This window comes from Pungitius pungitius, chromosome 18, assembly GCF_949316345.1.
Source record: "Pungitius pungitius chromosome 18, fPunPun2.1, whole genome shotgun sequence".
In the NCBI taxonomy this organism is placed as follows: Eukaryota; Metazoa; Chordata; class Actinopteri; order Perciformes; family Gasterosteidae; genus Pungitius; species Pungitius pungitius.
This window is the reverse complement of record NC_084917.1, coordinates 3578396-3603989: the sequence shown is the minus strand read 5'-3', so window position 1 is coordinate 3603989 and position 25594 is coordinate 3578396. Positions and strand designations below refer to the sequence as shown.

General features: G+C 48.8%; 3 protein-coding genes across 4 annotated transcripts in view; 2 read left to right on the top strand and 1 right to left on the bottom strand.

Annotated features, from left to right (window-relative positions):
• Positions 1-10203, top strand: part of cdk5rap2 (CDK5 regulatory subunit associated protein 2) — a 27109-nt gene extending 16906 nt beyond the window's left edge. Inside the window, exons 31-50 of the mRNA XM_062559017.1 lie at positions 7-1102; positions 1262-1363; positions 1772-1914; positions 2070-2473; positions 2575-2807; positions 3079-3130; positions 4298-4464; positions 4938-5237; positions 5617-5742; positions 5825-5941; positions 6139-6307; positions 6684-6805; positions 7191-7391; positions 7476-7565; positions 7661-7923; positions 8059-8202; positions 8279-8417; positions 8703-8749; positions 8875-8908; positions 9722-10203. Coding sequence (XP_062415001.1) covers positions 7-1102; positions 1262-1363; positions 1772-1914; positions 2070-2473; positions 2575-2807; positions 3079-3130; positions 4298-4464; positions 4938-5237; positions 5617-5742; positions 5825-5941; positions 6139-6307; positions 6684-6805; positions 7191-7391; positions 7476-7565; positions 7661-7923; positions 8059-8202; positions 8279-8417; positions 8703-8749; positions 8875-8908; positions 9722-9825 — 4053 coding nt within the window. The 3' untranslated portion in view covers positions 9826-10203. The remainder of the gene's footprint in view (positions 1-6; positions 1103-1261; positions 1364-1771; positions 1915-2069; positions 2474-2574; positions 2808-3078; positions 3131-4297; positions 4465-4937; positions 5238-5616; positions 5743-5824; positions 5942-6138; positions 6308-6683; positions 6806-7190; positions 7392-7475; positions 7566-7660; positions 7924-8058; positions 8203-8278; positions 8418-8702; positions 8750-8874; positions 8909-9721) is intronic.
• Positions 10204-10535: 332 nt separating this feature from the next.
• Positions 10536-22419, bottom strand: nup188 (nucleoporin 188). The gene is made up of 43 exons (XM_037484967.2): positions 22305-22419; positions 21286-21340; positions 21060-21133; positions 20894-20978; positions 20714-20794; positions 20464-20508; positions 20280-20372; positions 20078-20197; positions 19743-19954; positions 19506-19620; positions 19164-19364; positions 18757-18837; positions 18576-18668; positions 18343-18462; positions 18123-18249; positions 17842-18000; positions 17510-17636; positions 17313-17400; positions 17152-17228; positions 16931-17045; positions 16649-16769; positions 16499-16565; positions 16265-16390; positions 15917-16157; positions 15622-15828; positions 15358-15527; positions 15201-15270; positions 15054-15121; positions 14778-14973; positions 14318-14395; positions 14154-14239; positions 13909-14054; positions 13651-13829; positions 13312-13512; positions 12990-13082; positions 12716-12868; positions 12501-12638; positions 12336-12410; positions 12008-12223; positions 11791-11922; positions 11631-11704; positions 11291-11420; positions 10536-11184 (listed from the first exon to the last, which is right to left on the bottom strand). The coding sequence occupies exons 1-43, from the start codon at positions 22328-22330 to the stop codon at positions 10999-11001; spliced, it is 5247 nt and encodes a 1748-aa protein (XP_037340864.2). The 5' UTR covers positions 22331-22419; the 3' UTR covers positions 10536-10998.
• Positions 22420-22439: 20 nt separating this feature from the next.
• dolk (dolichol kinase) lies at positions 22440-25507 on the top strand. Of its 2 annotated transcripts, none has more exons than XM_037484970.2 (2): positions 22440-22504; positions 23481-25507. In XM_037484970.2, the coding sequence occupies exon 2, from the start codon at positions 23632-23634 to the stop codon at positions 25201-25203; it is 1572 nt and encodes a 523-aa protein (XP_037340867.2). In that variant the 5' UTR covers positions 22440-22504; positions 23481-23631; the 3' UTR covers positions 25204-25507. The 2 variants fall into 2 exon arrangements, with proteins under 2 accessions (XP_037340867.2, XP_037340866.2); XM_037484969.2 differs by lacking the exon at positions 22440-22504 and adding an exon at positions 22808-22936.
• Positions 25508-25594: the final 87 nt, after the last annotated feature.

The following is a 25594-nucleotide window of genomic DNA, read 5'->3' as shown; positions in this document are numbered from 1 at the left end:
GAAAAGGACCGGCTCATTCGCCAGTACGTGGAGGCCTTGCAGGCTGCTGAGTCCACCATTGCTTACTTGACTGCCTGCAGTCTGGACAGCCAGGGGCGATTTGGCTCCAGTGCATCTTCAGGTTCTGATTCTGCCATTCACAGCAGGTGCGTGGAGCTGCAAAAGGCCCTGCAGGAGAAGGAGGAGCTCAACAACCAGCTTTTAGAGCTTCTGGACTTGGCAGGGAAAGCTATCACCTCCTCCAACAGCCAAGAAAGGATGCCAGGAATCAGTGATTTATGTTTGAAGATAGAGACGGCCTTGCAGGAGGTGAGCCCGTCCTCTAAAAGAGAGCGCCCGAGAGGTGGTTCCGCAAGCACAGAGGACTCGATGCAGGAGCTGCAGCGACACAGCGACTCTTTGCAGGAGGCACTGTGGCAGCAGAACAGGCTTAACGCGGAGCTGCAGGAGAAACTGAGGGCTGCAGATGCCGCCGCTCAACACGACCACAACAATGACCAGGAGGGTGAACGTTGGAGGCAGGTAGCGGAAAGGTCACTTCAGGAAAGGGAATCACCAGAACGGGAAGGTGGAATGGGTAGCTGTATAAACCCGGAGATTACCACGGTTCTGATGAAGTGCCTCGGCTCCGCAGAGTCAGCCGTTTCTTCGCTGGCCGCACACTGTACAAACGCCGGCTGCCGGGCTCCTGAGGGATCATCACAGAGCAATCTGGAGTTTCAGATGAATTTAGACAAACTTCAGAGAGCCCTGCAAGAGAGGCGGGAGCTGGGAGCAGCCGCCCAGTCAGAACCCGGCGGCGGTCTGTCCCCGGACGGACAGCTTCCCCGAGGGCTCCACAGCAACCTGTGCCGCCTCTACAAGGTCTTCAACGATCACCACCAGAGGATCTGTGACCTCCAGGCTTCCCTGCAAGAAGACAGAGGCCGTAGGGAGGAGAGTGAGGTCCACCGGACACCGCAGGATGCAAAGGGGTTACCACCCGGTGTCCAGGTTGAACTGGAGACCCTCCATAAGGCGCTGAGGGAGAAGAGGAAAGCGTGTAAAAGCCTGGAGGAGAAACTGGCCACGGCTCTAACCTCCCCTGAAACCGCGCGGAAAGGTGAGAGCCGTTTACTCCATTGCTTCAAGCATTTAAATTGTTTATGCGATTCTGTGAAAACGCTTGAAAGGATCACGAACACCGTGAAGGAGAGAGACAAGACACTGTGCACTTTAAATGATTTCCTCCTAACCCGAAATATATTGCCCCCAATGCCAGCTCTGGAGCAGGATGACAAAGGCGTGCAGGTGGATTTGCAGGACCTGGGTTACGAAACCAGTGGCAAGAGTGAGAACGATAGGGAAGAGAGCAGTAGCACAGGTAGACTGCTGAGTGGACACGAATGTGGATAGATTCTCTCTACTTGTCTGCATGAGGAGTGAACAGGGGGGAAGCTGTAACCCACTGTCTCCGATCTTGGGAGGTGTTTCTGTTTTGGGTCTCATAACCACACCCTCTACTACTGGTTTTAACTTGGTACTTCTCCGCACCGTTCCCTAATTTGAATGGGCTGTCAATGTGTTGCATCGACAAATTCTTGCATGTTTCCACCCTGAGGTTTACGAATGTCTTTTGAGCACTCATTAACCTTTCACTTATAGTCCTCGTCTTATTTCACCGTTCGGCTGCATCTCAAATGATTTGTTTCCTCACCTGGCTAAATCAACAGTTGTTGTTGTTGCTCTCCTGTTGTCTAGCTGATTGGTTCTGTGTACACTGTGTTGCTAGATCTAGAGGTTGGTGTGAACCCTAGTTGCAGCGCCTCTTGCCTGCCTTCCCGACACGAGCAGGCCACCTTCTCCTCTACGGAGAACCTGGACTCCACCTCCAGCACCCCGTACCCAAGTTCCCCAGCTCTCAGCTCAGCCAAGGTATTCAACTTGTTGGTCCCGATTTAAATTAATAAATTACATAATCAGACAAAAACAGTCCAATCTTATCAATTTCCCCATCTTCTAATCATTAGCTAGTGAGGATGTCATGTTTTTGCAGCATTAGCTATTAACCCTGTCGTGTCTGTTTTCAGGTCAGTCTGAAAAGCCTGCAGGTCTACGATGAGTACGGTGCTTCTAAGGACCCTCTGCAGCTTCAGGCACAGGTCCGAGAGCTCAAGGTCCAGCTGGAGAACCAGACCAAACTCATCCTCCAAATGCAAGGTCTTCTGCGCAGGACGTCTGTCTGCAGCGACCTGGTCGCCAACGCCTCTGATCCCTCACCCGTCAAGGATCAAGAAGACACGCGGCCGGAGGGCCGCAGCCAAGATAGGAGCTACAGAAGTGGGCGGCTCGGGGAGAAAAAGGAGGGTGAGACCCCGGCGATGAACGATCGAGGCAGCTCTCTGGATATGGACCTGGAAAGAGAAAGGACACTGAACAGAAGCACGAGTGAACAGCATCAGCAGAACCGCAGCGGCTCCACATCACCCGCGAGGTCAGACTCGATGCATCCTCAGTATTACCCCAGTTGTTTAATCACAACGCCACTCACGCTGTCAACTTTGTGCGTACTTCCTGTTCCCGACGTCTCCGCAGACTGGACTCTTTGGTGCAGTCGCAGGCCAGGGAGCTGTCACACCTGAGGCAGCAGATGAAGGAGAGCCGCGGGTTGGGGGCGCTGCAGCGACGGCAGCTGGACGAGCTGAGCAAGGCCTTCAAGGAGCTGCTGCAGGCCGGCGAGGTCGACTACTACGTGGGCGAGGCGGTCCAAGAGCAGCTGGACAAGAGCCTCGGCATTCTGGACCGGCTTGAAGGACGGCTGGGCAAAGGTAGCGGCTGTGAGGATGTGGAATCTTCGAAGAGATTTTGCTTATTACAGCCAAACACTGATGTTTGATTTTTGGTGAAACGCACAAAAAGACATGCTTCCTCTTTATGACCTAATAGTTCTAACGAGAAGCGGTATTTAAGTCGTGTGTCTTTTGTGCAGAAACGTCTCTTTTTGACAAAGCGGCAGAGAGACATGGCCACAAAGGAGCAGCCATCCGTATCTGATCTTTACAGACAGGCCCTTGACAGCATCTTTTCTCTCTGTGCTAGGAGAGTCTCGTGTGGTTAATGAGGACGCGGTGGCCCTGGAACTGTCTCTGAGGTGCGTCTCAAACTCACACTGCACGTGCTTATTGTCCAGGTCTTATTTCATTTGTTCATATTCAATTTGTCACGTTTTATTTTTGGTTATAAAAAAAAAAAAAGGTCTTGTAATATCTACAATCTTCCATCTCACTGTTGGTCTACTGTGATACTTGTGCTTAGAGGCATGGTTCGACATTTTGGGCAATACACTATTGTCCATTGTACTTTTTGGGGGATTTAAGGGCAGTTAGCTGTGCTGTTTGTTTCATGACCCTTTTAAAGACCTCCCCCCACCTCCACCCAGCCGAGAGCCTTATGACCCCGGGCAGTGCGTTGGTAATTGGTTTTGAAAAGTGTCCTGCTGTTGACCTAATTTTGTCATTGACAGCCCAAACATTAAGGTTACACTGCCCCCTAACTGGGTCATCAATGACAGAAGGACACACATTCACTTAATTTGTTCATGTTTGTAGAACACACAGCTTTCAAAGCTTCACACAAAACATCAAGATGAGTATTTATGCACCTATTTTCTTTTTCTGCCATTGACGGGAAAACAAAAATCGGTTTGAACCACGTGTTTGAGATTAGCAGCAAAATGGTTGCAAAGTGGTTTAACATTTCTTCATTCATTGTCAACTTTTTAACCATCCGATTAGGAACGAAAGTTGCTCGTTGTGACAGACGTTAATCTGTATTGTTGCTGATGTGGAAGTCTCAGGGAGCCTCCGCGGGGATGTGAGGAGAGCTTTAGAAATCCTCCTGACAGCGCGGCTAGAATCCAGCTGGATTTAGATAATCTGCGTCTGGAGCTAGAGGGCGAGAGAGAGCTGCTGCGGCGGCACACCAGCCTCCTGGTCCAGCAGATCCTCACGCTGGCTGAGTGCGCCGAGGAGCAGCTGGACCTGTGAGCGGGTTTGATCCACACAGACGGCATGACCTTTGCTGTGAACTCCTTCTTCCTGTTTCCCAGCTGTGTGTTTCCGCTAAAAGCTGCAAGTCCTCTAGAGACACCCTCGGTCTCGGTTGTGACTCTCTTTGGTTGCTGTGTAATTATCTCCCCCCCTTTTTTTTAGTTTTGCTCTCCCAATGCCCAGCGGGGCGATGCGACGATCAGATCCAGCTGTTGCATTTAGGAGACAAAGTGACCGACACGGCTACGTGTTCCCCCTCCTTCTCCCAGGTTGACAAAGGAGCTGCAGGAGAAGAACCGCCTGATCCAGAGTCTGCAGGGCCAGTTGAGAAGCCAAGGCTCCGTCAGCCAACACAGCTCTCACTCTGACCTGTGCCACTCGGACAGGACGTCCTGCCACAGCAGCTCGACCACGCAGAGTGGACTTCAAGCCGAGAGTAAGCACAACGCTGTGTCCACGTAAGCTGCAGATAGGCCCGACCAGGAATAGTGCACTAGGCTGGTATTTTGCTTGGTTACATATTTGCGGTATTGCGTTGAGGTGACCTCGTTTCTCGTCCAGGATGGCACTTATTTTCCACTCAGATCCATTCTGTGGCGGTGAGGCGGGACAAAGCATCCCGGCCAAAGGCAGAGCAGGAGTCCGGTTTCACTCCACTTGAAGTTGCATTATTCAGTGCCACCTATCCGGTTTAATCCTCAACTTGGGTTTCCCCGGGAAAAGAGACAGGGAAGGCTATTACTGAGACAAGTGAAGCATGTGGCTGTGTGAGAGGGGGCTGTGAACCCGAACTCGCCATCAATGCCCCCCCCTCCCCCTCCCTCCTACTTTTCTGTAGTATTATTTTGATCAGCCAAAAGAGAATGCATCTATTCTATTCTAATAGCCATTCACCTGTTGCTCGTTTAGGCCAGCAACACCTTTCTGATTGGACAGGAGCGGATGTAGGAGGAGCCCACGCTGTCAGCCGACTGCGGGGCCTGCGGAGGGAAAACGGGCGGCTACAGGATCAGCTGAGGGGCAGCGAGGAGCTCAACACCACCCTGCGAAGTGAACTGGATCTGCATCAATCAATCATGGCCCAGACCGGCCGCCGCCATCAGGAACAGGCTCAGGACCAGGACGCGTCGGCGCCCCGGACCCGCCGGCGAGAAGGAGACGTCGGCTCGCACAAGAATGCTGCCGAACAGCCTCGCTCCATGGACGCAGGTAAACATGCGGCAACGGTGGAGTGGCCATCATGTCAGTCCGACGCCTTCTTACAATACACATCCATGGTGGAAGGTGAATTCTTTCCATTCATTCAGCTTTGTTTTTTTTTAAAGTGGTTTGTGCTTTATATCTTCATGGTGTAAATTTATTTAAGGTATGGGATTTCATTGGGAATTTCCTTGGAATGAGTTTTCAGCAGGTGAAAACAGCTGAATGATGTCATAGTGATGTCATCTGGTAAAAATGGCCTTGGGTTTGGAGAAGACATATTTCTACCAGAAAGTCCTTCTTCCAAACTTGTGTGTTGTTGCATTATGGGAAATGTAGGGTCTGATGCCTTTTTGTAGTTTTAGCTTTGTGCATGTGTGTCCGTCAGACTCGCTGGCAGAACATCTGCAGGAGATCCGCGTGCTGCGACAGCGCCTGGAGGAGAGCATCAACACCAACGACCGTCTCAGGGAGCAGCTGGAGAAGAGACTAGCGGAGGTGGAGAAAGATCCAGGTACACGCCTCACATCGCCGTGGGATATTCGGACTGCCATTAGTCTGGTTGTGAAATTCAGTGTGTTTGTGCCCACGTTCAGCAGCCACCAACATCTTCATCCACGGTAACGAGGAGCAGGGTCAGCTGGCCAATGAGGTGCGTCTCCTCTGGGGACAGAACAAAGTCCTCAATGACCAGCTCAGCCTGGTGTCAAAAGGTAAAAACACGTTTTTGTACAACTATTAAGCGGATACCACATTCTTTTTAGACCACAGAGAGAATCATTTTCCTGACTGCCAGTCCGTCTCGGACCTCCATCAATAACGTACATCCATCCCCTGACTGTGCTTTGAAATACCTTACACAAAAGTATCAACGTTTCAGCAACTTTAAGATGCTTTTGTTCATCTCCAGACAAGCAGAAGGAGCGCGAGAAGCTCCGGGAGACTCTGGCCAGGAGGACGGCCAAACTGGAGCAGAGCAGGAGGGAGTGTGCAGCCCTGATGCAAGAAAACAACCAGCTGCAGGAGAGGCTGCAGCACAGCAGCCAAGCAAACTCCCATCTGCAGGAGTCTGTGCACAGGTACACACACACATACTACCATTACTACTCTACATCATTTGTATGCTCACCCTCGAACACATGAATGCATACCATCATTATGGTATGTAACACATGAATGCATTACAGACCATGATGATGGTATGTGACCTCGTGCCCTGGGTTTTACTGAGACGGACACCTGAAACCTGGAGTCTAATCGGCTGTCAGATCTCCTCTCCCTTTCCGTACCATTGACTCTGTAGTGTGTGGTTCTGCAGATTTGTGCACTATATTTAGGAGGCTCCTTGTTTTTGTGTTTCTGCTGAAATATATTCTAGTTGTTTTATGAGGGCTCTACTTTGCATAGATGGGAGTGCACCAGCCTCTCTCTGTAAATCCTTCGGTGTGCTTGCAGGTTGCAGTGTGAGGTGAAGCTTCAGGTGCAGCAGCTGTCCGACTCCCAGCATCTTCTGCAGTCGCTGCGGGTGGAGCTGCAAGTTTATGAAAAGATCAAGAACGAAGCTCACAAACAAAATGGTACTTTTTTTTTTTAATTGAGCCGTTTGATGCATTATGCAGTTAAATAGTTGTTTGGTGAGACCAAGAGTGACTAAACAACATTCCTTTTAGGACAAAATTATAATCAAATTCAATCGAAACAAAAAAATATGTTTATTTGACGTTTTGGTGTTCTGACATGACATTGTCACTTTGCAACATTTTAGTTTGTGTGGTCAGAGATGAACATTGAAAATAATCTTGATCAGATCAATATACATCATTTTTCTTAATTACACTGCTTTTAATTGAGAGTCTGTAGAAAACAAAGTACCTCTGTTTGGAATGAAAGCTACTGTTCTGTTCCAGTTTCCTGTAACAGCATCCAATGAGTTTACCTCTCCTTCATTCTTCTTCTGATCAGAGTCCAGCGAGGCGTCCCGGGGTCTCGCCTCGGGCTCAGTGGACCTGAGCGAGCTGCTGTCGGAGATCAGACACCTGAGGCTGCAGCTGGAGAGGAGCATCCAGACCAACACGGCACTGCGACAGAGACTGGAGGAGCAGCTGCTCAGAGGACCCAACCGCTCTGAGACCATTAACATCAACTACCTGCTGTCCTCTCCAGGTGAACATGAGGCGCAGTCACACACACACACACACACTCACCAGTCTGCCAGCTCACATCGGTTTGCTTTTACCTTCGTCTTAGATGAAGGAGGCAGGTCACCAGGTCGCGAAGGCTGCGATCTCCTCCGTCAGTCGTTCCAGAGTCACAGCGAACACGCCGGTGTCCTCCCCGGTAAGAAAACCACCGCCGTCGTGTTCAATCGCATCAATAAGTTCAAGCCCCGGCTTTTGTGTTGAATGACGAGGCACAACGCGACGTCTTTTCAGATGAGACGGGCCGCGCTCACTCGGAGGAGGTCGGCGGCTCGTTCAGCAGCAGCTCGGGGGAGAGCGTCTCCAGCGCCCCCCCCCGCCTGGTGCCCGGCCACCGGATGTGGGCCAATCGCAACGGGCGGCATATTTTGGGTCTGATCGAGGACTACAACGCCCTGCGCAAGCAGATCTCAGAGGGCCGCAGGCTGTCGCGCTGCATGGACAAGCAACTGCAGGAGAGTCTGCACGCACTCAAAGAGCAGGCCTCCGACAACAAGGTACCGAGCGCCGCTACTTGTAAAATCTGATGAAATCCAAAAGGTACTTGTCTTTTAAACAAGCCATATTAAAACATTTGTATTTCCACTGTGTGTAAAATTGATGCACAAGTCGTTATTTGTCCGTCTTCATAGGAACAGCAGCATCTAAAGGGCCTGTCGGGCAGCGTGAGCAGCATGCAGCACGTGCTGGAAGAGGCTGGCCGGATGCTCAAGCTGGTTTGGAGGGTCTCTTTGCCAGCTGGTCACACGGCAGGGGGCGTCGCAAGCAACCAGCAGGTACCCAGATATCTACCGTATCCAAATTAAGCATCTGCGAAACCGAGTCTCACATCCCCTAATCCTTCCAAATCAGGATGAGCTGCTCAAAAATGAGATCGCCCGACTGAAGAGCAGGCTGTCGCAGCAGGAGAGGATGCTGAGCGGAGCCGTTAAACGCCTGCGGACAACCAACCAGCTCAAGGAGGGAATGGAAAGAGTCATCATTGACCAGCGTAAGGTCGTCTTGTTTCACGTAGGAAGAAGCCTCTTTACAAAGACGCCACTTCAGTTTATTTCAAATAACGGCAGAACTTTAAACATTGTCTGCTCCTCTAACGGGAGGATTGGCGTTTTTATTACAATTGTGATTTTAGTATCTTTTGTTTAGTTAAAAATGTGGTCTTGGGGTTTAGACTTGACGATTTCTATCACTTAATGGACATAATTCATTCAAAAAGTTAATTGATGAGACAAATAAACTGTGCTAATTGAACGTGGATTACTTTTCCTCCATCTAGTGCATCTCACCCACGGAGTGTTGAAGAAAGCCAGGGGGAACTTGGAGGTGAGTCTACCAACAAAAACACACAGATTATTAAATAGCAAACTACTTCGCTCGGTCGTAGTGGTGAATTCTCCTTCTGTGAATCACTCTTCTTTTCCTTCTCGTCCTCTGTGACGTAACGATAGACAAATTACTGCAGCCTCTTTGGACCAGGCGAAGGTCAGTGTGCACGAGGTGCAGACTCAGAGTGATCCATTGCATGGGTTTGTCGATTTGGTTTCATCCATCGCATGAAGTGGAGGCCATAATATAAACGTTATCATTAGATACGCAGATTTTCCAGTTTGTTTCACAACAGCTTTGTAGTAAAGCAAACATTGTGTCTGTTTTGGACACAATGACTGAGTGACTAAACCAAAGTAAGATTCATCAGGAGAAATGCATCACGTTCCCTGTGACAGTTGGACTCATAAAACTCCCGCCTACATTGGCATTGTGACGCAGCAATAGGTTTAATATGTGTGGGTTCATCTGGTCTTTTCTAAATGTCTTGATTCATTTTTTTGAAAGATTTTAAAATCAATTAAAGCTCTATACAAGTTATTTAAGAACATGATTCACATTGAAATAATTGTCAGTTCACCACTATGAAACAGGTCTGGCCTATAAAGAGTGAAACCTTTGAGAAAATGTAGTATGTATTTCACTACACATTAAACTTTGGTAAAAGGTAATGTCCTCGAATTAAAAAAAACTCCAAGTGATTGTGTGAAAATCTGCATTCATGAGCTTTTTCTACTTGAAGGTGGCATATTTAAACAAATGGTTCAAAAAGTTCTGTTTTCACAGCAGAGTGTATCATCGTCTCAGAAGCATTTTCAAGATGTCAAACTATTCCTTTAAAACGCGTTGTCGGCTGCATGTGTGCACAGTGCATGTATACATCGCTCTCATACATGCCTTTCCCCTGCATGTGTAAGGCCTCCGATGTGGTTTTACGTACCTTTTTACACTACTTGTTTTGTGTTTCAGGAGATTCCGCTCAATGGCCAGTAGGGGGCGCCCAGGAGCCTCGGCCCCAGTGGATGAGCGTACTTGTCCCTCGAGGAGCAGCAGGCAGACACTCAGTCCTCTGAGGACGTCAGAAGGGACGCTTCTCTGCGCTGCGGCTACTAAATCTGCTGTTCCGCTGCTTTTTAATAATATAGCTGGTGGTTGTTCATCCCGCCTTCCTGTCCTGCTGTGAAGACGTCACCTTACTCTCCTGCAAGCCTTTTGTACTGCCACACCCACCTGCATTCATTTTAGGTACTGGAATTGTAAAGGGTTTTTTTGTTTTTTTTAAGAAAATGCCTTTGTAAATAATGATTACGATTTAAATATTTTCCTTTATTGTTTTTATACTATGCATAGAAGATGAAAATGATTATTACTTTTAATTGTTTCCATTGGTTCGTTTATTGGATGGTTCTGGAATTATGTGCAAATGCAGTAAAGAAAATACTGCAACCCAATTGTATTAAGTGCCTTTATTAGCACATTGATTTGAAAAGTGAGGGAGCTCTGCTACTTTTAGTCATTTAACATCAGTATAGGTCAGATTTAAGTAGCACTGCTACTTACTTTTGCTTACTTGCCTACTAAAAGTAGGCCTTTGAATCAAACCAATTCCATGGTGTACTATTGGGAAGCCCCTCGCAGTCCTTTGGAGCAGGGAAAAATGAGTCAAAAGACACCCTTTTGTCGGCTCTGCCTTGATATTAAAACGGACACTAACTTTGCCCTTCAGGATGTATTGAGGGATTGGGACTATTTTTAAATGTTGCAGAAAAAGGTTGAAACCTAATTGTGGTACAAAAGTCCCTTTTATTAGCATATACATTTGTTTTTAAGTACAAATCTTGGTTGCTGCTTCAAAATGTACGTGGATAACCACAGATAAAGTTCAGAACAAGATTTAGGGAAAATTAAGAGGATTAGAAAAAGTACAATGGAGCTGCACAGAACAATGAGAAAATAATATTTGAAGGTCTAATCTTTTTTTAAGTAGCACTTGAAACATGTCTGGTTGTTATGTCTCAAAGTGACCTATAAAACTAGGCCTCGTAAAGATAAAACCAGTCAGTGACTGATGTTCTAGTAGCACCACGGTCTCCTCATTGGCCTCTTAAAGTAAACACTTGTTGTGATCACGTCACACTTTAACTACTGCAGAGACTGTTCATATTAATCCTCTTTGGTGCACCGACTGAGTTGTGGGGGGGAAACCTGGTGTCGGCGGATCTGCGTCGTGTAACGCAGGTCTACGTTCATCTCTGCACGAGTCTCACGAAGGCCTGAACCAGCTGGATCAACGGCTCCTGGCCTTCCTGACTGCCCTTGGAGCCCGGTGTGGGGGGCTTGGATTGGGAGGAGGAGGAAGGGAGGATGCCGCTGGCAGGAGACGACGGAGAGCCCCGGCGGAAGTGGCGGGAAAGGCTCGAAAGTAAAGTGCTCTGGTGGTGGGAAAAAAAAAAGAATGACGAAATGGCATCACGTTCAACAGATCTTTATAAAAACGATACGTCGAGGGCTCTATTGTCAACAAATCTGTTATCTCACCAGTTCCGAGCTGAGCTCCTGTTTGAGTCTCTGTTGGTCCCGGGGGAGGATGGAGGGGTCTTTGAGACATCGGACAGCCTGAGAGATCAGCACGTAGAAACAGTTTTCCATGGTGAACATCAGCAAGGACCTGAAGGGAGAACAGAAGAAAAATGTAAACAAAACATTCCAAAGCAAAATAAGGAAGCTCTGGCTCAGCCAAACACATGATTCTGTTACATTTAGACTGAGCCGGGATGATTGTTCCCCTGCTTACAGTCTCAACGCTCTGCAAAGCTAACATACCCCTGGAAGGAGATCAAAGACAATGCAATAAAAAGAGGTTGGAAAGTGGACTCACTTCAGAGCTTGGATCTCCTCTGAAGAGGCCAGTGAAGCTATGCTCATGGAAACCGGCTCTTTCTTCTTCTCCATCTATGAAAAAAAGAGGAAAGAAAAACCCCAATGAGGGATCTGCTGTAGAGTGACCGCAGGCTGCTGCGTGGTCATTGAACGCGTACCTCGCTCAGCATGCTCAGCGCCACGTTGATGGTGGCCAGCAGGGTCCCGAACGAAGGCGCCACGTCGGGGTCGAACGCCGGAGTCGTGAAGCTGAGCACGAACAAGTTCCGGTACTCTGCCAAGTCCATGCTCTGTGACGCGGGGGGGGGACACAAAATCAGCCCCTCGTTGCGTCTCGTGCACACGTATGAACCCACGAGGCCCCACTTTGCCCACCTGGTCCAGCAGTATCTGGCAGCAGTCCGGAGTGAAGTGCTGCAGAGTCGCCAGGGTTTTGCTGAGAATCTTCACCAGACTGCACTGCACAGCCAACAAGGCCTTCTGCTCGGCCTCCTCCCGCTCGCCTCCACCCGCTGCTTCTTTGGACGGGGTTTGGGGGGCTCGCTGCGTCCTGGGGAGCGGAACGGGAGGCAGCGCTTCCCCGTTTTTAGCCTAAAAAGATCCAAAAGCAAACAAAGCCTGAATAAATAAACACTGTCGTTTTTTTCCTGGCCACTCGTTGTTGGTTAGAAAACAAAATAAGAATGAATTGCTGGTTTCGGACCTGGAGGTAGTGATGCAGCATCTTCTTGCTATGGAGCAGATACGTGCAGGTCTGACACAGATAACACAGGTTGACCTGCAGGGAGGAGACAGGAAGATGCATCCTGAAGTCTCACTGGGGCGGCGGCACCGGCACGGCTGATGAGGAGCTTTCCTCTGGACTCACCTGGACATCTCTGAGCAGCTCGGGCAGGTGGAACTGCCACTCCTTACAGAAGCTGGAGAGCTGCAGCAGGAAACCGACGGTGTGATCGGCCTCGTCCAAACAGGCGAGGCTCTGCACTGTGCGCACCGCATTCAGACACTGAGAAAGACGAAGTGACGATGAAATCATTTATAATGAAGTGACTATTCGTTGAGGTGGGTTAGACCACTGCATACCTGTAGTATGCGTTCTTGGTGGACTCCGACAAAGTCCAGGGCGTCATTGATGAAGTTGTAGCGCAGCGTCTTGAGCAAACTCTCCATCAAAGACATACAGAGGCGGTACACCCCCGGCCAGCAGGCGGAGTCCTGGGACTTCCGGGAGAAACTCTGCTCGGCGACGTGGACATATTGTATGACGTCAATGCAGTGCTGTGTACGTGTGATGTAGGCAATGCTGTGTGATAATAAAAGGCAGAAAAAAAGTGTTTCTATGCTACGGTCACATCACCTGCGATGCTCCGTTTGAAGTCACCTCGTAGACGCTGAGCAGAGGGAGGCAGATGGTCTGGATGACTCCAGCTCCGGCAACAGCAGCCGCCCCCTGGTGGACAAAAGCAGACACCCTCAACGTTTGAATTTTAAACTGATTGTTTAAAAAAAACATCAAAGGATGAACCAGGTACTGATCTACTTGAGGCCCACAATTGTTTCTTCAGATTAGGCAAACAGGATCGGGACTGAGACCCAGACAAGACCATTTATGTTTTTGGTCTTTTCACAGCATTTATTGGCTAGAAGAAAATGATAGGACACGTCATGTGTGTGTTTACCTGAGGAGTGCGGGCCAGCGTGAGCAGCAGGTGAAGAGCGGCCTCGGTGAAGTAGAGGTTGTGTTTGGATCGCAGGCTGAGCTCCACCGCGCTGAGCACCGAGGGCAGGACCGGAACCTTCCTCATCACCGAGACCCAATGCTCACCGTCCTCATCGGTGCGACACAGCTCCTTCGCCAGGTGCAGCGCCAGCACACACACCTGATTCAAATGTATGGAGAAAAAAAACCTGTTACCCACCTCATCGAGCAGCATGAATGTCCTTAATAAGGAGGCAAAGACTCTTCTCCTGACGGGGAATCATGCCTCACCGAGTCAAAGACTGACGCCTAATCTTACCCCGTCTCTCTGGTCCTTCTGTGGGCCGCGGAAAGAGTCCGTCTCCATGCTGTCCTCGTCCTCCACTTGGTCCCCCGTCTGGCTCATGTGACGAGTGTTGTCGATGAGCGCCAGGGCCTCGTCTTTCACCGTCTCACACACAGACAGCAGCAGCTGGGGCAGCTGGGAAATATCTCCGCCTGGGCGACAAATAACAAATATTGGGCCCGCACAACACTCAGAATGTGATCCCAGAACAAAAGGAGGACACACTCTTACCGTTGAGTCCCTGAATCTGCAGCACAGAAATGAGCGCAGAGAAGATTTTGGCTTTGGTTCTCTCCATCATCTGCTGGTCGGCCTGCAGGACGCTCTCCAGGATCAGGGAGAGAGGAGACAGGATGTCGGGAGCGGTCGCCACCACACTGCACCCACCAAGCAAGCAAAAAAGTTCATCAGAGATGGACTGGTTATAGGAAATGGAAGAAAAAAAAAATGTCTTTGTCAATTGCATGAGTACCCACCTTCTCCACTGCTTGAGGAGGATGAGGAGTAGAGTGGCCATCATGGATCCAAGACGGAGACAAGACACGGACGTGGGTGTGGTCAGCTGAGAGAGACGCAAAGAGTAAGCGAGTAAAGAAGGGAAAAGTGGTCAAATGAAATATGAAACGGAATGACGACTTACAGCGGCTTTGGCCCCATCCAGGACGTCCATGAAAAGCTTCAGTTTGGTCGAGTCGTCCGTTAGCTGCATCACATCGGACTGGAAACATGAAACATACCATCACATTTTCATGTGGCCCATTTAAAGATGCAGTTTAGAGCAGAGCAAAAAGACTGGCCACTGAAAAGATGAAGAACATTAAACAAATCTTTCAAAAAAAACATAAATAAAGCATTAGCTTGAAATGCCCGAAGAATTAAATGAGACAAAAACCATCCTCACATCTCAAAGATGAGATTTAATTCAGACAAAAACTCACTGCTATTTAACGTATTATTGTTTTATGGGCTTTAAAAGAATTTGTGTGTTTCAAGTGTTAATGATTTAATGACATTAAATACATTTTCTTTAAGCAGCAATGGTTTGAACTTGACTCCAGCTCTTTTTTTAGCATGCGTCTTTGCTGTTTGCTGCGACATACGTGAGTTGTGGAAAGAATCAGCAGCATCCGCCAGGCAGAGATTAACATCTGGGTCTCAGGGAAGGAAGAGATGCCTTCCTCCTCCATCTCGGCCACGTGGCACACCAAAGACTTGACATATTGGGACCAGTACTCGTATCGCCGTGCATTGGAAAACTTCTGAAGCCCATCCTTCAGAGACTGCCCCAAAGAACCACTGTTTAAAAATAAGAATTAGCATCAGTTATTGGAGAAAAGAGCTTCATGAAGTGATAAATAGGGGACTGCAGAATTTACCTGACGACATAGTAGATCTCAAGGCCAATGATTTTCATGACAAAAGCGCACGTCTCCAGAACACAAGGCTGAAAGTGAAATACAACTATTTAAGCCACCTAGTAAGCGGGCATGGTGATTATAGCAGTGGAGAAAAGAGCAAAGCACCTCGTTGGTGTCTGAGGGCGGAGCGAGGGTTCCAAAGAGAGGCGTGGTCAAATTCTCCCAAAACCGTTCTCTGCGTGAAAAGCAACGATATTTTCATCAGACTCCCTTAACTCGGCGTTTCACGCGAATTCTGCACAGCGAGCGGTTTTGTGCTTACTTGGTACGTAAGACAGAGATGGCGCTATCTCTGCGGTCCTGCCAGAGGGCCAGAAGGAAGGCCAGGGCCGCCCGGTGCAGCAGCGGGGGGCACCAATATTTCCCCTGCTGTTTGGAGTCTATCAGCTCCAACACCACGTGGAGGCAGCTCCACTCGCCCGGCAGAAACTCCTACACAGACAAAAAGACATTTTTCTCCATTCCACACGCAGCGCTACAACAAAAAAGTACAAACGAACCAACATCGTTTCCTTGCAGTTCTCACCTTCGACCCCTCTTTTCCATCTTTGACCTCCAGGTTGAGAAAAAGCTCGATGAGGCCGGGCTGGGTCTCCACGGCAACGGTGAGGAACTCCAGGATCATGACCTTGATCCTCATGTCTTCGGTCTTGCTCTGCAGCCGAGTGAGAAACGCATCCCTGATGGGCGCCGCGTCGCTGCCGAGGCAAGCGTAGACCGACATGGGAGCCACCTGCGGACAGAACGCGAAAAAACCCGCCTCGTGAACCCTCGCTGTCGCTTAACAAGCAAGCCGCAAACGTCCATCGGCGGCCCCTTACTGTGGCGAGTCTTTTGAGCAGCTGGATTGCCAAGCGAGGCAGCGCCGGGTCGTGTTTGTGGTAAATATACTTGGCCAGGACCACGATGAGATTGTTGCCGTGGCCCCCGTGTTGCGTCAGGGCCTGCTCCAGGGGGGACACCACGTCGGAGGGCGGCTTCAGGCGGATGACGTTGTTGGTGACGGAGAAAGCCAGTTTGACGGTCTGGATCAGGATCTGACCGGGACCCTCGGAGCCGCAGCTGGAACCCGCGACACGAGAGAAGCAAAAGACAAAAAATGACAACTGAAGTTCCAGAGGTGACAGCTAAATGAGTCTGTCGTCGTAGCGACGGTTTTGTCTTTTCACCTGCTGGGCTGCACAGCCAGGACCACGTCTATGGTGTCCACTCCAACTCCCATGATGTTCACCACTGCCTGTCCAGCCTCCGTGTTTGCCAGGCTGTAGATGCACAGAGACTGCAGGGTGGGAGTGCTGCAGCAAAGGAGGAGGGGGGGGAGGGGGGTGGAGAAGAAGGGGTTGATCAAAAACTAAATTATAGTGAAAAAAAGACTATTTAATCCCAAACAGACTTCTCCTTACCTGCCCTGGTCCTCTCCCTCTGGACTCAGGTTGAGAATAGCATGGATCAGCTCCAAAATAAGACAACCTGCAGCACCATGGAGCAGAGGGTGTTTTATTTTACAGCCTGGAGGAAAAAAAACTGCCTCAACTGTGTCCGTGTGCACTTACCAATCCTCTCTCTGACTCCGTAGGCGTTGTAACGCCACTTATGATAAGTGGGCAGCATTTCCTTCAACACCAGCAGCACACAGGGGATCAGGCCTTTGTTCTGAGTGCTGCCAAGTTGACCCTGAGAGGAGCGAGATGTGGTGTCCAGGATCGTGGCAGGACGATGTGGTTAAATGATGTTTATAGATTAGAAGAACATCATCGTCGCCTTGATTTTTTACCTTAAATTTGCATTGTTCAGCTGCTCAAGGGCCACATATCAGTTGACAATGTAATTGTTACCTTGACCAGTGTTGTAAGGAGGCGAAGGAAGGCGATGGTCACAGCATACTCCCCCCTGGGCTGCTCAATCTGGACCAGCAGGGTGCCATAGTTTCCAGCCTTCATCCCTTCAGCGCTACAAAACAAAACAGTCTCGTTCAATATTTTTCACTCATCCCAACAAGTAAAATAAAATAAAGTCAAATTTAAATATGCCAGGCAAACTAAGAAGCACACAGTACCTTACACACTGAGGCATGCTGGTCAATGGGGTGGAGGCAAAAGGGAGGAAACCTGTGTGGTGCAGGCTGGACCACACCTGGAGAGAAAACAAAAAACACACGATTCAGTGACTTTGAATCCTTAACGTTACGCCGTGTTCACAATGGAAGTGCACGCCCACCTTCCCAGGCATCCTTGCAGCCAGCACGGAAAGGCAGTTCACACAGGAGGCGATCACGTCCACCGGAGGGTTGATGACTGACGTTAACCTGATAGACGTCAAACACACAAATGACCCACCGGATGAAGTCTCGGTCAAGACGATTTCAAAGAAAACGAACAAAATCACAATCTGTGTCGCTGTGAAAGTGACTGTACCTCTGCAGCAACATGTAGATGCGTGAGGTGAGAGGCAGCAGACAATCAGACACAGTCCAGTCCGTGCTTATGATCTTGTGGACAAGATCCAGGATGGGCTTCACACGTGCACAGTGCGCTAAAACATCTGAAACAAGAAAAGGCGGGGAGAGAAACACACACACAACTTGAGTGGAATACAAATGTGATCAACTGACAAGATAAGTTAAAAACACATTTATTTCACTATAAAATGAAGGCAATATTTGGCACAGTTGAATAAGCTCTATTAACTTTAAAATACCAGTAAATTGTGTGTTTATTTGTAACAACAACAACAAACGGGTGTGTACCTGCAGTTGATACGACATGGAGCAGCATCTCCACCTCACAGGTGAAGAGGGTCCAGGAGCTGTACGAGTGCTCCCAGCGAACCATGTAGCCCTGGTCGCCCGCGATCATCACCTGGCCAAGCACCCCCTGTGGCATCCACAGGTTAGTCTGCCCCGAGCCTGATGGCACAGTGGAGGTACGTCACGCCACAGACATTATATCTTAAATATTCAATAATTAGGGATTGTGTAAACATGAATTCACAGGTCTGTGTTGTGTGTAGTTGAATCTAACGACGCACCGAGCGGGTAGAGGAGTTTAGGAGTTTGTCTCCTCCAAAGCGTCTCGTCGTCCTTGGAGACGATATCATTGGGCTTGTGCTTGTAAACTTGCGTGAAGAAGGACATCTTATCCAGAAAGTTGTACACCTGCCACATGAAGGTAACCAACACATTGTTAAAACAGTTTACATGAGGAAACATTTAGTGTGTGAATCTCTTTGTAGAACATGTGAAATCTACCTTAGTGACAGTGGACTTGTTTGAGAGGAGTGCAGTGAGAAGCTGCAGCAGTGGTCCGATCTTATGGGGGAACATCCCGACTGCGCTGTCCAGGATCATCCCCAATCCCATGTTTGGTTTCTTGTTTCAAAATTGGACGAACATAAAATATTGTCATCTCTTCTTGAATTCTATATAATTTAATCCCTAGATTAAAAGAATCGTTTTTCCTTTGTTATTTTTTCCCCCCTCACCATTTCCCAAAAGACTTCAGCCAGACTGGGAGCAGAAAGGACCTCACAGGCGGCGTCGATGAGGTGCGAGCACTGTGTGGCCACACCATCCGTCTGTCAGATCCGTCATATCACACGTGTTACAAACCAGAATGTGAGCGAGAACTTTTAACGTGTGCAACCGTTAAATCTGGACGTATACCTGCAGGCTCTCCTCTTCAAAAGAAGTGATCACAAAGGAGAGAAGACCGTAGATGCACATCTTTGCTGTGCTTGCTGTGCACTGGAGAGCAAAGAAAAAGTGTTTACATACAAAATATACTGTAGTATCATGTTAATGTTGGCAAACAACGAGTAACAAGTCGATTTTCTCCTCTTCACTGTCTGGCTGCAGACATATACGCCACAGCATAACGGGTATAATTATAAAACATGAAGACCAACTTAGCTCAGACATACTATAAAAACTAACCGGCATGTTTGCCAACTACCAGGTCATTTACATTCTAGAGACTGATTAAGGTCTGGGGACACATGTGACTACCAGAAGCTCCTTGTCATGAAGTTAAAGATACATTTTTAACCAAGTGTGCATTTATGTTCTCTCACATTATTCCCCGAGGCTCCGAGGCCTCTCAGCATGGTTGAAATGTACTTGAAAACCCCCAGCTGCAGGGCGGTGTTGCCGATCCTCCGGATCACGGGGCTGGACTCGTCCGGTCGCAGAGTGTGTCTCAGCAGCACCCAGGCCAGCAGCACCGGCCCGTGATGAGGGATGTCGCCGAACGTCAACAGCAGCTGATCCATCTCCTGCAAGAGACGGAGCAAATAAGCAGGTTTATACGGCCGTGTGGTTTATTCCACGTGCCCGAGTCAGTTCAAACGCTGTATGGATGAGTAGGATTGCCTTTCAGAACACGTCCTGTATGTCTGTAGAGAATGAGGACAAACCTTGACCACGTCAGGAGTGTTGGAGAACTGATGCTGCTCCGTACAGTCTTCCAGAGCACACTTGTGCAGGAAGTCTATGTCCATTCCCTCAACCAGGATAAGAGAGCTCAAATATCTGCAGGCCAAGAAAACGGACAAGACATCAAACGCTACAGACGGAAGTCAATACAAAGCCACGTGCTAGACAAATCGGGCAATTAATGCTTATTGCATGGAATGACAGGAACAAACTCCTACCCAATGCGGTCCACCAGCACGTCCATGCTCTTATCTACTAGGTGTCTGTTGGTCTGACGTAACCCGAAGCCCTCTTCTTTGAACATTTTGGTGAAGCTCAGAAGGTCAGACGGACTCATCTCAAAGTAGGCGTAATACAGAAAGATGATCTCCAGCAGCAAGGACTGTTCCCTGAGACACTGCAGGAACCATAGTGACACCTGCCTCTCCGTCTTAAATATAAGAAAGTAAAAATAGTCTGCAACTTTGGAGGGATAAATGTCCCTTTCTGAGCAATATGTTACAATGCACCGTACAGTATTATGGTATTGACGACATACGGACCAAATTCTCACCATGAGATTTCCGTGAGTTTCCCATGTTGGTGCTTCTGCTTTGAAGAGGTTTTCAAACTGCGACTGGTATTTGTTCACCAGGTCCTTCTCCAGTTTATTGACACAGTTGCTGTACTCGGTCTGGACATCCACATACAGTGTTATTTTATGGATGCAACAAACAGAGATATTTTCACGTGACCCAAAACCAGCTGCCTCTCACCCTGTAGGGATGTCGCTCATCCTGGAAGTATGTCAGTAGGAGCAGGACGCATCTGAGCAGGCACATGCGCTCCTCGTAGTAATAGTCAGCTACCTGTGGATACAAACACAAGAAGTAAAACTATCAAGTCGAATCCTTTGGAACTTCGGATCAGTTGTAAATGGACGCAGATCTCTGCACTGACCTTCAGTAGCAGTGCCTGGCTTTGTCGCTCATCCTTGAGAACAACCTATATGGGAGACTCTGTTAGCCAGCATCATAATGGTAAAATGTAGTACTTTGTAACCATCTGGAGTTCTTCATTAACATGGTGACGATACTACATTGCATCAGTGACAAACGGATATTACATTTTTATTTTGCCTGTTAACTTTTGTTTGTGTGCAAAGATTTCAGATGAGACACAAATTTCAAAACAACAAAGAATAAGACACCTTCAAGGAATCGCGCGTTCCTCTGTAGTCCTCCTGTAGGTAACACTGTAACAGCTGCACACTCTGCTGTTCATCAAGACACTGTAACATTATCAAAAGAATATGTTATCATCGGTTTATCATCAAATGCAACCCCAAAGAAAGTGAATCTGATACTTTTACATGAAACAGGCGTCTTACCAATAGTTTGCTGATCCGTAGACCAAAATCCTTCAATGGTTGTGCAACAGCTTTGTTCTCCTTCACTTTCCCAGCAGAGGAGGAGCTACAACGAATAAAGCAGACAATTACCATTCATATTAACATGATTAGTGGATTTGATATAAGGATAAAATAACTAACGTACCTGGGTGGCTTATAGTAATTTAGTCCTTGATGAAGTCGGTCCCAGTGTCTGTCTAGCTCTGCCTCTATTTGAGCCTATGCACATTAAACATGTGACAAAAAGGAAAAAATCCTTAATTACAATTTATTGTACAAGAAATGTTTTTTTTTTCGATACTAAATAGATTTGTTATCTATCATAAACTCTAACTGAAGCATATATGCTACATAAGGATGTGTTGACATACCTGCTCTCGCAATGCGGATCTTCCCATCAATATGGTCCATAGTTCTCGACTGCTCCTAAAGGAATAATGGTCATATTTTAGCAGGTACATCCGTGTGTATTATAAGGGAGAACAGTTCCTTTGTATAAGTAAGTACATCTAGTTGAAAGATTAGAAGTGGGTAATATGATTATTTAAACTGAAACAATAGTGTGAGTCAAAGCATTCAAAACTATTCTGATATGTTGCCTTGACAGATATTCATGTATATTTATCTATATAAATATATTTAAACTTATCCAGTTCACTGCCTAAGGGACCGAATATTAAAATAATTTATTTTTCCCGCTTACTTGCTGAGAAACAATGTAGAGGTATATAAACCTAATGGGAATATAGCGTTACAGATAAATGCTTCCGGGCACTTAATACGCCTCCTCTGTGTTGCTTCGGTATCATAACTCATGTTACCCTTAATGTATGAATGTCAATTCATATTAACGGACTACACAATCCGGTTTATTTCATTTATCAACAGGAAGAAGGCTGAAAGTGTGTGTGTGGCGCCTCGCTTTGTCATTTTCAAACTTTGTAAAAGTGAATGGAAATATTTCCCATACAGTAACTTAAGCTAGCGTACTTCGTCATTGTCCTCACCAAGCATCACTTATCCTTAGTCACAACCAACTGCCGCCGCTTATCGGAACTTATTGAAAGGCACCTAAACTAGAACCACGCTCGCCCGCTCCTGGTCCAATAAAAAACACGTTGCAGCTTACGAGTCAACTTCACAGACATGTTGTCATGCGGCTGACACACCGCGCTGCTCAAAAGCCATTCAAATATCCAACTGCTAGCCCTAGCTAAGCTAAGTTAGCGTGGTGCTAACGACTTGCAAAACACCCCGTCGAATATAAATGTAACCAACAATAGGGCTCATTAAAAAGACACGTTGTGTAGACATGTTTGCTCGCTGGTAAATACTTAAAAACTATTTAAACAACGTAGTCGTTAGCTGGAGTGTGTTTCGAATTGCCTACCTGACGCTCATCTCTGATTCCGCCATCTTCGTTTCTGTTCTCTGATTGGTTGAAGGGCTCTGTCGTCACCACCATCGTATAGACATTCTTCTTCGCTGGTATTTTTATTGTGGCATTACTACCTACAGTGCCATGATTACTGCCACCTTCTGGAACTGCTTGATACCCACAGATTTCGACACGCTTCGCTTCATTCTCCGGTAACATTTATTTTATCTAAATATTCGTCTACAATCTCCATTTTTCTATTACACAATATATTAGAACAATATTGTATTGCATGCATGCTAATATGTTTCATTTGTATGATATGAGGAACAAGCTACAACACAAACAAAGGATGTAGCTTCCTAAAAGCAAAAAGTTGCATAGAAAGTATGCGCTTTCATGTCGAAAAAGCGTCTCAGTAATTTATTCAATTCACAACTATTCCAAAAAATAAATTGCGAATTGAAACCACGTCTTTAAGAGATATTTTTACGACCGCACCACGTGACCCGGCTGTCAAACATGGCCCCCCTTCCTTCTGGGTGTGAGAGAAACGACAGCTCACAAAGGAAAGAAATCTGTCAAAAAGAACGGCGCAGATTTGGTTTGAACCCCGCAGCCTCGCGCCGACGATCCTCCGTGTGGTACGTTCCCTCGTCTCTGCCGGTTTTTATTTTTTATTTTTGTGTTTCCTTTCTCCGCCTGCAGCTTTGCCCTCTGTGGCGTTGTGTTAACTCAGCTGTATTCCGCCGCTAGCTTGACGCCGTTACAGCATCTTTCGACTCGCACATTACTCCCCACTTTGGTTCGATTTTTACCCGGTCCCCCCCCCCCCGCTGCGAGGTATCAGCGAGGATGGATCGAAAGACCGGATACGTTTTTTTTAATTTTTTTAATCCTTTAATTTCTTTTTCTTTCAACGTGTCTCAACAGAAAAGGTTTCTGCTGGGCTTGAGTTCACGTGCTTCGGTGTGTGCGCGTTTCACGCTGACTGGGTGAATGTTCAGTGTGGCCAGAGTTCATGACAGAAAGCAGATAAAAGGACGAGCAAGGTTCACTGCTGGAATAAGGCAGGATATCATGGCCTCAGTGCACCAAATCTCCCCACTACTGAACCCAATAACTCCGTTTCATTCTATTCTTGTCCTGATTTTGTTTTATCCCCCCCCCCCCCATCTTCTTTTCTAGACATCCTTGGCAAGTGAGACACGGCCTCTGAACGATGGCGTGCGCCAGGGACAGAAAGTGACCAAAGAACGGCCCCTCCGTTGTTGCACACCGTGCGTCCGGATCCCCCCCCCCCACCTCCCCCAACAGTGATCCTCCGCCCCCCGCCGCCATGCTGATCAACCCGGTGCTCGCGGAGTCGTCCGTGGTCCTGGCCGCGGTGCTGTGCGTCCACATGGCGATCTGGAACCAGCACACCTGGTGCTGCATAGCCCTCTTCATCCAGGCCTTCTACGTGCAGCACAAGTGGGACCGCCTGCTGAGGGGCGGCGGCGCCGTCTTCCAGTTCCGCCCCTCCGCCAACAGCGGCATCGTGCCGGCCTCCATGGTGATGCCCCTGCTGGGCCTGGCGCTGAAAGAAAAGTGCTCCGCCGCGGGGAACGTCTACTTTGAGCGCTTCTCCATCGTGGTCACCATCACCGGCATGATGCTGGCCCTGTTCCTGTCGCTGATCGCGCTGGGCATCACCAGACCCGTGCCCACCAACACGTGCGTGATCGCCGGCGTGGCCAGCAGCGCCATCCTCTACACGGCGAAACAGACGCTGACGGTGTCCGAGGTCATCGAGGTCCTGGAGGTGCTGCTGATCTTCGTCTACCTCAGCCTGATCGTGCTCTACCTGCTGCCGCGCTGCCTCACGCCCGGCGAGGCGCTCCTGGTCGTCGGCGGGATCAGCTTCATCGTCAACCAGCTCATCAAGCGCTCCCTGAACCTGGCCGAGGTCAAAGGCGACCCGGTCAACTACTTCCTGCCGGTGGTGGTGGTGGGCTCGCTGCTGCTGGGCGTCTTCTTCGCCCTGCTCTTCTGCTTCATGGAGTCCGAGACCTGGGTGTCGTCCCTCTTCTTTCACATGATGACGGCCGTCCTGGGCCTGGGGATCCTCATGCCGTGGCTCTCCCTGTTCATCGGCCGGCACCCCATCATGTGGCTGCTGGACTTTGTCACGCTGAACGACCGGAGGCTCTGCCTGCTGGGCTACTGGGGGCTCCTGGCCGTCGTGGCCACTTGCGTCGTGCTGCACCAGAACTACCAGCGCCAGTCCGGCTCCAAGAAGCACCAGGCCTCCACGGTGGTCCGGAAGTACTTCCACCTGATCGTGGTGGCCACGTACGTCCCGGGGCTGGTGTACGACCGGCAGCTGCTGCACGTGGCCTCCGTGGGCTGCCTGGCGGTCTTCCTCTTCCTGGAGTACGTGCGCTACTTTCGGATCCGGCCGCTGGGCCAGCTGCTGCGGCAGCTGCTCACCTTGTTCCTGGACGAGCGGGACTCCGGGCCTCTCATCCTGACCCACGTTTACCTGCTGGTGGGCGTGTCCCTGCCCATCTGGCTGTTCCCCGGGCCCTGCGCCCCGAAGGGGGCGCTGCCGGGGGCCGGCGGCCTGGTGCCCTACGCGGGCGTGCTGGCCGTCGGCGTCGGAGACACTGTGGCGTCGGTGTTTGGCAGCACCATGGGGGAGATCCGTTGGCCCGGCACCAAGAAAACGGTGGAGGGCACGGCGACGTCCGTGTTCGCCCAGATCATCGCCGTGGCAATGTTCCTCATCTTCGACGGGAGCGTCAACCTGAACTCGTCGTACTCGTGGATCGTCGGCTCCATCACTCTGGTGGCCATGCTGGAAGCCTACACCTCCCAGATAGACAACCTCCTGCTGCCGCTCTACCTCTTCATCCTGCTGATGCTTTGACTGGACAAAAAAAAAAAAAAGTGCAAGAGTGGGGGGAAAAAATGTGATGGTCCTCATTGTAAAAGAATAGCTTAACCGAGCCGGTCGATGCCCACGAGCCAAGCGGCACTCAATAAACGGGCTCCTGACTCTGTGGCAGCAGGCATGATGTTAGCATGACCGCAGCGTCTCCGGCACCTCGGATGACGTATGTTCGGTATCCGTTGCTTTGAGGAATGAGATGAATATTTCAGAAGAACTTGCTGACAAAGATGGGTAAGAGCTGCTAATATTCCTAATATTCCACCTTTTTTTTTTTTTTTTTGCCAGCGGAGACACGTGTCAGTATTGCCTTTGAAGAACATGATTTAGAGTTAGCTTGTTGATATCTTTTTCTCAATCAACGTTTTTT

Excerpts from the sequence above, each read along its gene's own strand:
- nup188 (XM_037484967.2), bottom strand. The coding sequence starts at position 22,330 with ATGGCGGAATCAGAGATGAGCGTCAG. Across the intron at positions 16,391-16,498 it reads GAGGGAGAGGACCAGGGCAG|CACTCCCACCCTGCAGTCTC; the intron begins GTAAGGAGAAGT and ends CCTTTGCTGCAG. Across the intron at positions 16,158-16,264 it reads CTGGCTGTGCAGCCCAGCAG|CTGCGGCTCCGAGGGTCCCG; the intron begins GTGAAAAGACAA and ends CGCGGGTTCCAG.
- dolk (XM_037484970.2), top strand. The coding sequence starts at position 23,632 with ATGCTGATCAACCCGGTGCTCGCGGAGTCGTCCGTGGTCCTGGCCGCG.